This window comes from Gymnoscopelus microlampas (genome assembly GCF_963454915.1).
Source record: "Gymnoscopelus microlampas genome assembly, chromosome: 2".
In the NCBI taxonomy this organism is placed as follows: Eukaryota; Metazoa; Chordata; class Actinopteri; order Myctophiformes; family Myctophidae; genus Gymnoscopelus; species Gymnoscopelus microlampas.
The window spans coordinates 14349865-14366856 of record NC_139939.1 but is presented as its reverse complement, the minus strand read 5'-3'; the positions used below and the strand labels follow the sequence as shown (position 1 = coordinate 14366856).

Here is a 16992-nt window from a genome sequence, read left to right as displayed (position 1 = left end):
ACACCGTTAAATCACGTTCATCATCATCATCATCATTTCAACAACCAACGCAACGACACACCGCTGCCTTATCTAACAGTTTAACGTTCAACCCCGACGCTTCGTTTTATCCATATTCTTCGTCGCGGCGGAAAAGAAAACATGACGCCGTCGTTGCTGTAAATGTTATTATGTTCAGTCATGTTGTAACGTTAACGGAGGCAACAGCCGTCATTTAAACGCTGGTTTACTGCGGCGGACGGACGGCCGGGAATATTATTACATTAGACACTGTCTGACGACACGGTGCTTTGGTCATTTTTTTAAATACATTTGTTTTTGAACAGTATAGTGCTACAGTAAGGTTTCCCAGCGACACATAACATCCATATAACACCGGTAAGTAGCCTACAGCCTACAAGTAGCCTACACACACACACACACACACGCAGACACACAGGGCTGACAGACTGGAATCGGGATTATATGATCCAGATACTTCGAGTTAAACCACAGACCGCCTGCTGCTGGTTGGACTGTTAGCTTGCAATGCTAACAGCTAGCATCGACATTTTTTTAATGTGATATATTTAAACAGTGTCTACTGATGGTCCTTTATATGAACAACATCCTCCACTGGAACAAACATTATTGTGCCACACGATGTGTGTTAGTGTGTATTAACGCGATATCATCTGTAAAATGTCAGTCTGTTCAGATAGATGGTGCATGATGTGTTACACTCCATCGTCATAATAATAATAATAATTATTATAATTATTCATATTCATATTGTTTTATTATTATTATTAATAATAATACTATATTATTATTATTAATAATATTTATATTATTCATAATATTATTATCATTATTATTTATATTATTATCGCTGGAAGGTTTTGAGTACAATGCATGCTAATTGGTGTCGCTTGTCGACAAGACATGATGCAGCAAGCCATCAATTCGGCCTACATGATCACCATAACCTGTGTTTACAAGCATCAGGACTTGACGACTATAGGGCTGCAATGATTGATTATTCTATTCTATCAATCACTTTTTTGATTAATCGAATAATATAAATAAGCTCAGATCTACAAGCTCACAGCATGTGCATTTTCAGCTTGTAAATTGTGTATTTTTGGTATTTCGATTATCATTTATATTTATTTTTAATAATCAGTTAAATGGATGAGTCCAATAAACTGTTGCACCCTTTACAGTCCATGGTTGCACCCCTATAGTCAGGACATAAGCACACTGTGATATTTGGCTAGTAATGGTCTGCCTGTGGATTATGAGGCTTTATTCCTTTTTCAGACCCATGGCAAAATAAATTACCCTTCATTAACTGCTGAAGGGATGGGGGAGATAATTCAGCCTATCGTGATTTTTTTTAAAATCCTTAATTCGAGGACAACCAGGCTGCAGGCGGCCTAAAATAGACTCCCAACGAGCAGCTCTGATGGGGCACAATTACAGTAGATGTTTGACTTCATCACAGCCCCAGTTACTGGTTCATATCTCAGGGGGTGGTGAGTCTCCTGTGTTATAGGCACAGATTTTGTGTTGTGTGGCCTGGTTACAGTAGATTCTTCATTATTACCCCCATGTGGCCAGGTGGTGTAACTGTGTGTAACGTTCACATAACAGGTGCACACACCATAAACGTTTTTACAGGACAATAGTTCCTAATCGTGAGGTAGTTTGTACTTCACTGGAGTATTTCTAATTTTCAATACTTTTACTCCTACTCCACTACATGTCAGAGGCAAATATTGTACTTTTACTCCACTACAATTATTTGAAAACTTTAGTTACTTTGCATATATAAATCATCATCATCAATCATCAAATATCATATTATAAAACAAACATTAACCACTTTAGCCCAGTTTTATACATGGGCTATTTGAAAATAGCCGATCTACATGCTCGCGTTGTGAGCTTGTAGATCTGCTATTTTCAAACATTTTAGTACTATTACTTTTGGTACTTTAATATATTTTGATGCCAATACATTTGTACTTTTACTCAAGTAGCATGTTTAACACGGGCCTTTTACTCGTAACGGAGTATTTTTTATATTGTGGTATTGTGGAAGAAGTACTCACTCAGGTATTTTACTTAAGTAAAATACCTGAGTATTTCTTCCACCACTGTCTCTACCCCTTCATCCTCCCCATCATTATCTGCCCTCCCTCCATCCTCACCCCCCCTCCTCCTCCTCCTCTTCCTCTTTTCCTGCTCCTCCTCCTCTCTTGCTGCCTCTCCCGTGGGTCTAGCGTTCCCACCTCCCCCCTTCCTCTCGCCGACCATTTCTCTCGTTGCCACCCTCCCCCCTCTGGTCCCTTCTTTTCCTTTACCGCCCCCCCCCCCTCTCTCTCATTTCGTTTTCTGTCACTACCGCCCTCCCCCCTCTCTCCTTTTGTCACTGACCCGTCTCTCCCCCTTCAAACATATCTGTTTGTCCTCCCTCCCCCTCCTCTCTGCCCTCTCCCTTCCCCTCTCTCTCTCCGCTTCTTTTCTCCCCCTCTACCCCTCCTTCATCCCTTCTCTCTTCCTCCCCTCTCTCTCTCTCTCTCTCTCTCTCTCCCTCTCTGCCTCCCTCTCTCTCCCTCTCTTCCTCCCCTCCTCTCTCTGCCCCTGTCTCTCTGCCTCTCTCTCTCTGTCTCTCTGTGTGTGTGTCTCTCTCTCTCTCTCTCTCTCTCTCTCTCTCTCTCTCTCTCTCTCTCTCTCTCTCTCTCTCTCTTCCTCCCCTCCTCTCTCTGCCCCTGCCTCTCTCTCTGCCTCCCTTCCATCCAACCCCTCTCTCTATTCCACCTTCCCACTCCCACACCCCTCCATCTTCTGGGTTGCATGGCAGTGGTGTAAAGTAACTAAGTACATTTACTCAAGTACTGTACTTCAGTACAATTTTGAGGTATTTTTACTTTACTGAAAATTGGAAATTTCCAATTTTCAATACTTTTACTCGACTATTGTACATCTCAGAGGCAAATATTGTACTTTTACCCCACTACGATTATTTGAAAACTTTAGCCACTGAATTCTGGACTTTACCTTGTAACAGAGTGTTTCTACATTGCCGTGTTGATACTTACTTTTAAAATGTGAATACCTTTTCCACCGCCGGGTTGCAGGGGATGGACAATGCCCATACCAAGACGGTGGAGGAGGTACTGGGGTTCTTCGGCGTCAACGAGACCACGGGCCTGAGCAGCGAGCATCTGAGGAAGAGCAGAGAGCGATGGGGCCCCAACGGTACGTCAAGACCATGATGATGCGTTTCCGCTTTCCGGACTATTCTTTTTTTTTTCCTTCAAAACCACATGAATCCTAGCGTTCCTATTCTGGGGGCGACTATTTGCTCAAAATAGCCAGTTTTACAAGCTCACAGGCTATTTTGGGGGCGAAGATATTTAGTGCAGAGTGAAAACAGCACGGGGGCCTAGTATGGAGGCCTGGGGGACTCTGGTTCACTAAGTATAACAGTATATAGGGTTTACATGGTTTATTGCAGTGGTTCTCAAACCTTTTCATGTCAAGGACCCCCAAAATTATATGTATTTGGCCGTGGACCCCTATCTCAAAATATTTTGTTCCAGAGACCCCCCAGAAGCAAAGATTTGAGTTACAAATGTTCGCTTTAAAATAAATATACATTCAAAGATTTGCCCAAGTTTTCGCGATTTTTCAAAAATAGCAGATCTACAAGCTCATAGCTCGGTGCCGTGCAATGAGCTTGTAGATCTGAAACGCACTGTGCGCTGCGACCCCGTGAGGTCAACACAATTATTGGCATGTTTATCTTCGCGTGTGGCTGAAACCTTGAGGGTAAAACGTGCCAATAGAAAAACAGTGCTTTAGTGACATAGTAAAAACATGCCCTCCCCCTCATTATCATAACACAGCAGGTGTGGGAGGAGGAGGAGGAGGGACTAGGACAGGTGGGTGGTGCTAAAGGTGGTGGAGGAGGTGCTAAGGTGAGAACCAGGTATACTTAATGAACTGGAGGCATGTCCACATAAAAACATAATTTTAACAATTTCTGTACACTTTTTTTGAAAAAAATCTTCCTCCTAGTACAACCATAATACCTGATGATTATGTTTTAGGGGGGGGGGGGGATCACTGAAAATCACGGCACCCCGTCTTTAATTATTTGTGTGTCTGATTTTTGGTTAATTATTTTTCCCTTTGAAAGTAAAGTGGCCACCCAGTCACCGTAATCTTTGAAACATAATAACTTCCTGGGCCTAGGGGAGAGTCTCCTTTTTAGATGGGTGGTGTGGTCTTTGGTTATCCGCGTGGGAGGGTGGTCTCACATGCATTTTGTCCTAGCCTGGGACCAGACGAATCTGCGAGTGCAAAAAAAATTGCACTCTGCGATTTGGGTGTGGCACCGCTCTATAGAGAATCCATTTCCTGCTCCAGAAGACGTGGGTAACCAATCAGGGCCCAGTATTGAAATATGGGAGACTGTGATTGGTTGTAGGTCTAACCAATTGCGTCCAGAGCCATTGTTTTGATCCCGCCCCCTTGGAAAAAAAATGTCCTCATAGAAGCACCAGACTCATATCCACGCAGTGATATAGTCTGGCTACGCGAGGCTAATTTTGTCCAGTCCTCCATGGCTAACAGCCCAGCAGCCTGTGACCAGCTAGGGCGCGAGGCTAACTATGTCCCGTTGTCCAGGACTCCAGGGGGCGTTAAAAAGTCTGTATTTGGGATGAAATCAATATCCTCTGGGATGCAGACGAGACGAAGAGGATGTCATTGCACAAACGGTGATCAAACCCATGGCATGAGACCACTGTAGGAGACCCATGATAAATATAATATTTACAGAATGCTTAAATGGATAGTTCACCCCTAATATTTCATTTTTTTCTATTGATTACACACCTCATGGAGACTTGAATTCATGGAGATTTTTTTGTTTTTGGTGATTCCTAAGCCAATAATTTGATGACCGGCGGCGGCTCCAGTAGGAGACACAAAGAGTCAACTTTGAGTCTCTTACCGGAGACATTAGCATCTTTCCGCCCGTCACCTGAGGTTCATTCTAAAAACCTCTTCTAAAACCTAACCTAAGTTTTCTGAGAACGTTCAAATTCTTACTAAAAAAATAAATCAAAAATGATATTTCTATATTTATAGGAACAACTAATGAGACACAGAGGTGGCTCCCGGATTTAAAGGTATAACAACGTATAATATCTACGCAGTGATATTAGTCTGGCCATGCCAGGCTAGGTCTAAATGGGTTAATTAAAGTTACCACCGGCAATACTGATCCTCCTCCTCATAATTGCAAACATGCTGTTGTATTTTCTGCTAAACACTGCAGAACAAGATGGAGAACAGACATGCTACTGGGGGGACTGCACCCAACCGTACCCGAAAATAGCCAATCTGCTACAAGCTTTAGAGGAATAACCTTGCCGTCTCCTTTCCATGGCTCACCAAAACATTGCTCTGCGCTCCATACAGTAGTTTAATGTTATGAATATGATTAGAATTGTGATATTAAAGATAATATAATAATGCTAAACGGAACAAGCATTTTCAAACACAGACTTTTAAAAGGGAGCCATTATTTGAATAGAGGAGACATTTTTATGATGTTTCACCTTTGGCATCAGAGTAAAACTCATAATATTCCCAAATACAAGAGGTTATGTTTTCCTTTCCTTTGACACTAAAGCATTAATTTCACAGAGTTCCATGCGGCGACGTAACTCACCCTGTAAACGACGACAGAGGCTTATTTACTCCAATAATGGTCTTTTATTAACCTCTCTCAATAACAGTTCAACTCCTCTCAACTAAATGTCTCCCTCTCTGCAACTCTTGTCTTAAAATGCCTTCCGCACTTCCCATTTGCCAACACTCATGCATGGTCAATTCTTACCGTATATGATACCCACACCCTCTTCTACTCCAGCCGCCCGCAGGCAATCAGATCTTGAATCAGCAATTTTTAATGGCCATGAATCACTATATGAAGGCAGAAAAGACTGCACAAGCATATTTCACCATAATTAAACTAATGAAATAAAGTATATGCATTATAAATACTAGACCATACCCGGTCGGCGCAGCGCATCCGTGGGGGGATATGCGCACATGATCTGGCAACCCGGGAGGCAGTTCGTCCCATAGCTGGGCAGCCCCGTAACCATGGCGACAGTGTTTGACACAAAAACGCCAATAAGAAGCTGAGATTTGATGAAATTGAAAAACGGGCTTCACAGTTAAGTTCAGATGGTAATGGTCAATGGCTGTGTGCAAAATCAGAGCAATTGGTCCAGCCACTGAGGAGAACCGGGTAGCTTCACCTACTCCCACTACAGACCCACTACCCACTACAGACCCACTACAGACAGAGGTTACTAGAATTATAGTATGATGATAGATTTTTGGGACTGTATTGCTTTTACATACATTTTGGGACGGTTAACATTGTATTTTGGGATGGTTTGAGACAGTGGTGAAAGAAATGTTAGTCTGTATCCCTAACTGCAGTACTACAACACGATAGCCAGGGTAGCCATGTAGCATGTAGCTGAAGGGCTAGTCTCGCATAGCCAGACAACTATTCCACAATCTCTGAATGCTATAGAGTCTGGAACTACACCCCCCGAAAGCAGAGAAAGGAAGCCGTCATCTGTTCGTCATTTCCGTTCAAACATATTTTAAATGATCTTTAAAACATATTTCAGAATTCCCATTTCTGCTAAGCAGCAAGATGTTTGCTTCGACTAATTTGATTTATAGTTGGACACATTTTTAGAACAGCTAACTAAGTAATGTTATTATGGCACAACACGTAGAAGAGTAATATTAATGTAAAGCACTCACAGGTGTGTGCTTAAAGAGCATTTTACCACGACCTCGAACGTGAGTCAGCCAATCATAAACAAGGCCTGGAACTATCAGTTTGATAATGTGAAAACTGCCATTATGTCCTCTATATCAACTCGCTTGAATTGTAGTTCTTCCGTCTTACACTGTCAAAGATGTCACTGGTATTCCAGTCATTTAAATTACAGTACAATTGCAGTATTACTTAAATGTTACGTTTGTTTTACCAACACAATACAGAGATAGTATACAGTATGTTCATTATAACTGTATCTTCTTTTATATATCATTGTATTGAACTATTCACTGAATTACGTCTAATGGAAAATTCAATATTATTGTCCAGCCCTGTGTCAGCTAATTGTATCAGCTAGCTGTACAGTACCAGGACATTGTGATGCAGTCACTTTGACAGTATTCATTTCTTCACAAAATGGAAGGACAAAACCAGGTTTTTGTTAGTGTCTGTCTCACATGGACGATGTCCCTCCATCATCCCTCAACACCATACTGCCAACTTTCAATGTAACGACCCCAGTGGATAATAGATATGAATAATGTGATTATTGTCTTACCTTTGTTTATTTATCTCTTCCTTTCTTTCCCAGAGTTACCAGCGGAAGAAGGTGAGTTATTTTCTCTCACTGTCTCTCTCTCCCCTCTTTCTTTCTTCCTACCTGTTGCACTTTATTTGTTTATCTGTAGCCCCTTGTATTTCTTTCTTTCTTTTCATTCTGTCCATCCTGTACGTTTGCAGGGAAGTCGCTTTGGTCACTCGTCATGGAGCAGTTTGAGGATCTGTTGGTTCGCATCTTGCTGCTGGCGGCATGCATCTCCTTTGTAAGTACACACACACACACACACACACACACACACACACACACACACACACACACACACACACACACACACACACACACACACACACACACATGATCCCGCCCAAATACACACAGTCTCACTCAAATACACACACAGGCGCACAAGTAAACACACATACAACCACATACCGTATAATATATGATAAAACACACCCTGTCCACATGTACAGCCCACACATAGGTGTATATTTATCCTGTATGTTATATAAAACATTAAGATTTGCACAAATGTCTGATATCTTCCTTCATGCCTTAACGTGTTTGCAGACCTTGGCATGGTTTGAAGAAGGAGAGGGCACCATCACAGCCTTTGTGGAACCCTTCGTCATTCTCCTCATCCTCATCGCCAATGCCATAGTAGGAGTATGGCAGGTCAGTGTCTCGTGTGTGTGTGTGTGTGTGTGTGTGTGCGTGTGTGTGTGTGTGTGTGCGCGCCAGGTATTACTTAGCCTGACATGGCCAGACTAACATCACTGTGTAGATATTAGTCTGGAATCTCTATGGAACCTGCATTTCCAAGGGGCGGATTAAAAAAGAATGCCTCTGGTGATAAACCTGCTCCACATTTGTATACTGGGCCCTGATTGGTCCCTCACAACTTCGGAAGGAGTGAAATCCAATCACAACTGAGCGGTACCAGACCAAATCTGCCGAGGGCAATTTATTTTTTGCAAAGGCAGATTCGTCTGGTTTCCAGGCTAGGTATTACTATCCAAGTGGGGACCAAAAATCCCCACAAGTATAGTAAAACCAAGAGTTCACATAAGGGAAAGGTTTGTTAAGTTTAGAAAAAAATACACACAATGTCACTATACCCTCAAAGGGCAGTGTGAGGAAGGGTTGAGAGTTGAAACTCCTTATCTGAAGAATGGAATGTTCTTGGTTTTGAACATGCACTGCAGAGAGCATAATAACCTCTTAAACTGGACCCGAGTTGGCTCTCTACTTGACTGTTTCTGGGGGGAACAGTAGCCAAAAATAAACTCGCAACGTGTCGCATTGCCACACGTTGTGAGTTTGACGATTTTTTGCTAATGTTCCTCCCCAGAATATGGATGCTGGGGTTCATGTGGTTAAATAATCTAAATAATTTTCTTTGCTAGGCATCCACAGATTATTATTATTTTTTTGTTCTTTGCTTGTCAGTACTAAGTCAGTCATTGTGGTGCAAGTGGAGGCAAATGCATTTGTGTATTGTCTTTCTTAACTCATTAATATTCAGTCAGGAAGAACTAGTTTAATGTTTTTCAACTAGTTCTTTCTAATAAAATTGTTTTTATATTGCTTCTGTAAAGCAACTTTGAGTATCTGGAAAAGCGCTATATAAATCGTATTATTATTATTAGGACAGAGATTATTATATATATATTTTTCCCTGACAGGGTACAATTAGTAACTTATCATAAGAGATTCAGGTTGGGGCTAGGGCATTATGTACTTAGGGTTACAAATTCCAGAAAAATGGTAACAAACTGCTTCGAGGGTGGGGGAGGGGAGGGGTTCAATTCAACTGATCGATTGAAAATTGAAACGTGAAAACCCTTTTGGTGCTGTGAAGTCATCTCGTCCATTATTACAAAGTCATTAAGAATGATCGCTCCCTCATTAGCTAATGGATTGCAGCTTGTCGTCCCATTTGGATTGGTTCATTTGAAAATGAGTCAACCCGCGTGTGTGTGTATGTGTCTGCCAGGAGCGTAATGCGGAGAACGCCATCGAGGCCCTGAAGGAGTATGAGCCGGAGATGGGCAAGGTCTACCGGCAGGACAAGAAGAGCGTCCAGAGAGTCAGGGCCCGAGACATTGTCCCCGGGGACATCGTCGAAGTAGCAGGTAATGAAAGACTTGGATACTTAATCTAGCAGATCTATAAGGTCACAACGTGTCACGATGCAACGTATGTAAGGTAGTTGGTTATGAAAATCACCCCCTCCACCCCCCCTGTTAGGATCATGTCTGTGAACCCCTCACACTACAGCAGGGGTCTTCAATGTTTTTCAGGACAAGGACCCCCTAGCTGAGAGAGAGAGATGAAGCAGGGACCCCCTCTACATTGTATAAAATTGTGTTTCAGATTAAACTTTTACTTGGTCTGCTCTTTTTTCGCATCACCTCTTTGCCAAAAATAGCCGATCTACAAGCTTGTAGATCGGCTATTTTTGGCTGAAGATCTCCTCAGAAAAGGGATTTCTAGTGTTCAAGTGGTTAATGTAAAAAAATAAATAATCATATCACACAGAGATTTGTAGGCCCCCCTGTAGTAACTCTGAGGACCCCCTAGGGGTCCCGGACCCCCTGTTGAAGACCCCTGCACTACAGGATCATTTGGGCAGATAAGCCGTTGTCACATGCCTCAAATCAGAGGAACGCCATTGTCGGGAGGGTGAGAATCAGACCCAAAATTGGGCCACTTCTCCTCTAGTCTGCGGCCAGCGCTACATATAGTCACCCTGGCCCAGTTTGTCTCCTCAGGTTCATAAATAATCTGCAGATAAAAATGGCTACTGTACTGAACATTCCCAAAATAGTCTGATTGAGATGAGCAATATGAGGCTTGGTGCACTGGACCACAGTAAAGAAAAAACTGACACTCATGACTGAACTGGCCACATTAGGTTTGCCTTGTGTGTAAACACGTGTCACAGGTAACTAATCGAGCTCTTGAGGCGAGTCAAACGGGCACAGTGGAACACAGCGAGTGCACTCGAGTACCCTGCCTACACAGCCGCTACTGGGAATGGAGATGTGAAGTTAATTTCAAACAAGAGCTGCATCCCTGCATTGCAGATACCTTGCAGCATTGTATGCATCCCTCTTCCACAACACCTACATCCATGATGTGGAAGAACAGCCGTATCTATGAGATCGTATAACGCTTAAAACAGCCTCACATCTACATATACATCTATCTATCTAGATGATGTAAGTAGTATTTTACTGTTCACTTGAATGTTACTGGAAATTCAAGTGAAAGGCAAAACAAATCGTATTATAAATACTATCTCAGAAAACGACATTATATGGATGGCTGCAGTCCTGTGGCTGAAAACAGCTGTTGCCTAAATAAATGATGGGTTTGGTGGTGTCGTCCCTGGCAGCTTTAATGTAATGCTGAATGTAATGTACCTCCGATGTCCACAGCATCGCTCTGAGCGGCCGAGGTTGTTTGGAATCCAGAAGAGCGTTGTGTGTTTCCATCGCGGGTCGGCCTCGGCCCGGTTGTTTAGACACCGTTGAAATAACATTGTCTTTGTTTAGTTCTCCCTGGCAGTTCAGTATTTTAATCTGCATGCCGCCTCCTCCTCTATCAGTTATCGTCATGGAAACCCAGTCAGGTCTCACACACAAACTGCCTCTAGGAAATGCTGTCGTGTGATTGTGGTGTACATCCTCCAATCTCTGTGACCTGACAAGACCTGCTTCCCTGGGCTTATTAGATAAGAATTTAATAAGGACCTGACATGTTGCACATTTTGTGTATGTGTTGTACTTTATTGCCCCTGGTAATGTGTTGTTACGTGTAAGCTGTCTTTTTGTAGTGTAACAAAACAATGAAAACGACATTTCAATTGTTAGAATGAGTCAAAGTCAATGCACAAGGCTAATCTTTTTTCGATATGGCCTCTGTATGTATGTATGTATATATATGTCCCCTCAAATGTAGACCAATGACAGCTCATGCCGCTAATTGCCTGATGTCACAAAACAAACCATTAAGTTCCTGTTGAAGTGAAAGTGAAACTTGTAAAAAGTTGGGTCTTTATTAGACTCTTGGTCTCGGTTGTGCCTAATTTATGCTCTGTCGTATGACAGCATTGCGGACCGAACATAGCCGGCCTGGTATATAAACTCACAATGCGTCGCACTGTGAGCTTAGACACGTTGTGTCTGTGCCAGTTTATAGATAAGTTACTTCCAGCATAGTGGGGTTTGGTCAGTCAGATGGTCTGTCTCTCAGTCTGTCTTTCCAAAATGTTTCAAGCGCAAACCGGTCACAGTTTATCACAAATTACTTTGGCGGTTTAACTTTATCAGATTGTGCGAGGAGAGAGGAAAAAAAAGGAGAGAGAGCGGATGAAGTGACGTAACGCACGGCATGAACCGGATTTGAACCCGCGGGGTTGTGCGTACCGTAGATGGTGCAGAGGGGGGAGGTCCTCTAGTAACATTGGGCAATTGAAATGAGTAACACTCAAGTGAGAAGTACTTTTCCGTGTGAACCAGCGTGTGGAGGTCAGTTATTTCCACAGATCAACATCAGTCCAACTCCAGCTGGGCCGCCTCAACACCGTCAACACTCTTACACAGCGAAATGTAAATGTAATCTCCTGAGAGTGTACAAATGGACCCGTAAGGGTCCGATTCTGTCACTCTTAGAGTTAAATGCACACTCTAGATCTTACTGCGTTGTAGCAACTTCGCACTAACACACACACACACACACACACACACACACACACACACACACACACACACACACACACACACACACACACACACACACACACCCTTGGCCTAGTAATGAAAAAAAAAACTGAATCCTCCAGATACGCAATGCTATTTATGGCTCCATATGGAGAGGAAATAGGGTTAGCTCTGGTTCTCAGAGTTAAATGTGTCTGTCTGTCTGTCTGTCTCTCTGTGTATCTAGGCAAATGTGTGTGCATTGTACTGTATGTGATCCATGCTCAATATTTGTGTATAATTTGTGCATTTGTGTGTTATCTATTGATATCCATGTTTGTGTCTGTATGCATACCTGTGTGTGTACATGTCATTCTTCACGGGTCATGTGGTCAATCCGTGTGGGTTTGAGGGCCTACACCCTACATGTACTGTATTTATGACTTGACTTTGTGTATGCACGTTTGTGTGTGTAACTTGATTTTATCTCTGTGTGTGTGTGTAGTAAGCGTTGTGGTCTGTAAGAGCATGGGAACTCACTGACACGACTCACAGTTGAAACGACAGTAAAAAAAGACACCAGAGAAGTCTTTTTTTATTGTCTGAATCGCACAGTTATTCCCTCTGTGAACCTCTCTGAGCCAATCATATTGCAGCGTTCAAAACGTTTATGACCATCGCAGCTGTTCCCACAACATCCCGACTCCATTACATTTTGTAAGGGCAACCAATGCAGTTCTGTTTTATAATCAAGTTTCATTTATTCAAAACTAGAGTTTCGGGGGGCTACGCCCCCCTCAACCCCAGCCGCGCACGGGGCCCAGCGTGGCCGTGTGTATATTGGGGGACCCAAATTGCCGGAGTGAAAGTGTGGAAAAGTTTTTTTGAAAAAGGAAAAAATTTGAAGAAATAATATTTGTTATGTTTCAGGGGGTCCACAGGGGGTCCGCGGACCCCCTGATGGTCCACTGACCCCCTGTGGAGTGTTGGGACGCGCGGGGACACCCCTGGAACATTGCGGACCATTTCGGTGTTTTTTTTTTTTTCATGAAGGTGGTTGCTTGTTTCTGGCGCAGGCTGTGCAAACCTGGCAACCCAGCGCATGCTGCCGCACGTTTAAGTGGCGTCGTGTCATGAGGGTCAGTGGGGCCGTGGCTCGGTCAGTGAAGACCCTGTAGTGCGGATGATATGTGGCATAGAGGGGCAGATTGTAAATCCACAGAGGAAACATCCGTGGGCTACCATTGGTTCAGCGATGTGTGCGGTGGCCCTGCGGCCCCTCCTCCTCCACCAATGTGCAGTAGTGAGAGCCCTGACGTCACAACAATTGGAGCGATGGGCACTGCACTGTGGTTGGTTAGGGTACACCTAGGGCCCAGGTAGAACCCAGTTAAAGCCTGCATGGGCAAACCCAGTTAGGACCCGCCTTGGTCCCACATAAACATGGCTAGTTGGGGTCCACCTAAGGGCCAGGTAGAAGCAACTTATAGCCTGCATGGGCATCGCAGTTGGGACTGAAGTGGATGCCGCTGACATTGCTGACATGGGGTCCATATGGTTTAGCCCACCTTGAAACCATATGGGAACGACGCTGGCATGCTGGCTGTAATGCAAACGCTGCATCATACCTGCAGTGTGTAGTTTGATGTTGTGTGTGTAGCAGATATACCTGCAGTGTGTAGATGAATGTCCATAGGAAAGTCAATGCCCAGCAGTGTTTTTTTTCCCCAGCAGAGTTTCTAGTGTCTCTGTGTCTCTGTGGAAGAGGTTGCACATGAACTCTGCAGCCGCACTGAGGCGCTCCAACACAAACACTCTGACATTAAGCTGCTTCACACAACAAACATCAGCACCACGCTGCTGTTTGTCCAAAAGACACAACATGTCCTGTCCCACCGACGTCATGTGTTCATTTATCGACAGCTGTACAGACTCCTGTTGACACATTTTACGTCGTTTATGCAGCTCTCACTGACTCTCCACATCGGGCTGTTATTTTGCTGCGATGAAGTCAACGATGTGAGAGATTAGCTATCACAGACGGACGGACAGGGGGTGAAACATAGTCTTGCGCCATGCCTTTCGGCCTGGCGGAGACAATAAAAAACCGAAAGTAAAGGAAATGGCCATGTCTGCAACAGAAGTAGTCAATAAACTATGCTATGAAAACATGGGCGACATTGGCAAAGAATGTAAGAAAGAGGCAATCATGTAGAAAATAGCCGATCTCCAAGCTTACAAAGCCTGTCAACGTGAGGCGTTTCGAGCTTGTAGATCGGCTATTTTCACAATAGTTACTTGTGGAACGGAGTCAAACAGAATGGGGGGGGCCCAGATCAAGTACGTGTATTTGGGGGGGGGGGGGGGGGGGGGGGGCGGCGTGAAAGGGTTGATAAACACTGCTCTAATCGGAGCGAAATTATCTGAAATTACTACATGAGCATAATGCAGCGTAACATGCGTTGCACGGGGCGGTCCTGCCATTACGTTAGTTACTGTAGTTGCAGTGGAGCTACATAGTTCTCCAGAAGACACACACAAACATACACCATCTACAATGGACGAACTGAGCAGCAATATAGACATTCACCACACGAACGTGCATTGTTGACAAAGTGATTGCACAGCCGCTGCAGGCATGACAACCAGGTTAGCGTTAGCGACATGGCAGCTATCACAGCGCCCTGTCCGTCGTGCTGCAACTGCCTGTGATGGCTACAGCAGTAACAGCAAGCTGTCTGCGATGCCATTGTCTGGAGACTGCTCTTAGCGTGACACGACCAATGAGAGTGAGCGCTGTAGTTGTTGCTAAGATACGGTGGCGTCTGTGCCCCATAGCTTGTAGATCTCTCACACATGATTGGCGTAGGCTGCGTTGCCAGGTCTGACTGTGTGTCTAAGCAATGGTCGGCTTATTTTTGCGCGCCTTTGGGCTCGTTTGCATTGTGCGCACGGCAGCGCTTGTTTAGCGTACGTCAGCGCGACGTGGCAACGGCCGTGGCAACGTGAAAGGTGATTGGCTGGTGAAAAGAAACACCCGACGTTACACCAGACATGGTGCCTGGAGAAAATGGTGACCAAAAAAAAAGTTTGGAAAAAAAGGAAAAAAACCCCGCAGCGGCTGGCTGCTGTTGTGATGATGAGGTCGTGCGCACGGTAAACGGTACGAAGCTGTCTCCCCTTCCGTTTTGTCCGACATTTGGTGAGTAGAATTAATTATGTTGCGCGGTGGAAACGGTGTAGTGAGCAGTGAGATGTCCCCTACGCGAGGCGTAAATTCATCGCGGCCGCCGTGGCGAGTCAGTAGGCGACATGTGGTCTGGCGGTGCGTTGTTTATTCGATAACAGAGCTGTGGGGTGTCATCACCGAGGGTGCGGAAGTTGCTCGGCATTTATATAGTTAGATTATTCCTGCAAAACTAACGGTTTCAAACGGATCCTGTTTTTTGAGAGTCTCATAATGTTACATCTTATCTTAAACACTTAAACCCTCTATATGTATTGACCAGAGCCCCCAGGAGTCTATAATAAATAGCCCCGCTCCTTGTTTCCTTCTAAACCAAATATCTTTGCTGAAAATAGCCGATCTTGTAAGCTCACTGTGGGCTTGTTGATGGGCTGTTTTCGCAGAATGTTCGCCGTTACAGGGGTTCCACAGCTCCAGTGAACGTTGCTTGTTTGTGTAGATAGCTGCTCTTACTATCATTATTATTGGTGGTGGTGGCACTATAATAATTTGAGCCTGGGATTATCAAATCCTGTGTTGAGGGTCACACGAGAATAGCATGCACTTTTTAAACAAAATAAGACCAGAACCGAATATAGAGTTAAAATCTAAAATGACATGGATGCTTTCCTGGTTTTAATGGGTTAAATCCGCCGAACGGAGCGAATCAGTCTGGATTCCAGGCTACAGCAAAACGGACCTGTAAAAATAAATGATACTGAGGATTTGACTGTGTATAATATTCTCATGTTGTGTTGTTGTCATTGTTCTCCCCTCCCCCCCAGTTGGTGATAAGGTACCTGCTGACATCAGGCTGACGTCCATCCGCTCCACCACCCTGCGCGTGGACCAGTCCATTCTGACGGGGGAGTCCGTCTCTGTGCTCAAACACACTGACCCTGTGCCAGACCCCCGAGCCGTCAACCAGGACAAGAAGAACATGCTCTTCTCTGTGAGTTATAACCCTGTGTGTGTGTGTGTGTATTACTATACTAAGTAAGTATAGTAGAATTTGAGAAATGGACATTGATTTTGAGGAACATGTGTGAGCATGTAGATCTGCAATTTTTCGGAATTTCTTTTGCTATTTTCAATGATGTCCTCAAATGTTTATGTCCTTACAAGTATAGTAATACATAATTCCCACATCTAATACAGTGTTTGGTGAAAGTGCTTTTGATGTGTTTGCAGCATCATCTTGGTGTGAGCTACAGACTCATCTTGAACTGGGTTCTCTTGTCAGCATGGCTGTTTTTAACAATAGGATAAAGGACTACTTGACCATTGTCTGCTCATGTCCTGGCATTTGAACGTCATACCTCTGTTTTGGGGATTTTATTTTGTGTTAATTTTATGTGTAACTTTGTGTGCTGCTGTTTTGGCCAGGACTCCCTTGCAAAATAGATGTTTAATTTTGATGGGAATATTCTTGGTAAAATAAAGGTGAAATAAAAAAATCACACCCAGTGTGAAGTGAGTGGTGCCTTTGATGAGCCCCGTATTGACCCCCGTATTGATGTTGTCATCAATGTTTGTGGACAGACATACATACATTCATACATACATACGGACAAAGCCATGTATAGGAGTGGTTGCCTTCGGCACCACTCAAAAAGGTTAGGTGGTACAG

At 43.9% G+C, this 16992-nt stretch overlaps 1 protein-coding gene across 1 annotated transcript in view; it reads left to right on the top strand.

Moving 5' to 3' along the window:
* Positions 1-16992, top strand: part of LOC311061710 (sarcoplasmic/endoplasmic reticulum calcium ATPase 2) — a 44238-nt gene continuing 27246 nt past the window's right edge. Inside the window, exons 1-7 of the mRNA XM_084080399.1 lie at positions 1-378; positions 3126-3246; positions 7461-7478; positions 7610-7692; positions 8001-8105; positions 9427-9565; positions 16148-16314. Coding sequence (XP_083936525.1) covers positions 3129-3246; positions 7461-7478; positions 7610-7692; positions 8001-8105; positions 9427-9565; positions 16148-16314 — 630 coding nt within the window. The 5' untranslated portion in view covers positions 1-378; positions 3126-3128. The remainder of the gene's footprint in view (positions 379-3125; positions 3247-7460; positions 7479-7609; positions 7693-8000; positions 8106-9426; positions 9566-16147; positions 16315-16992) is intronic.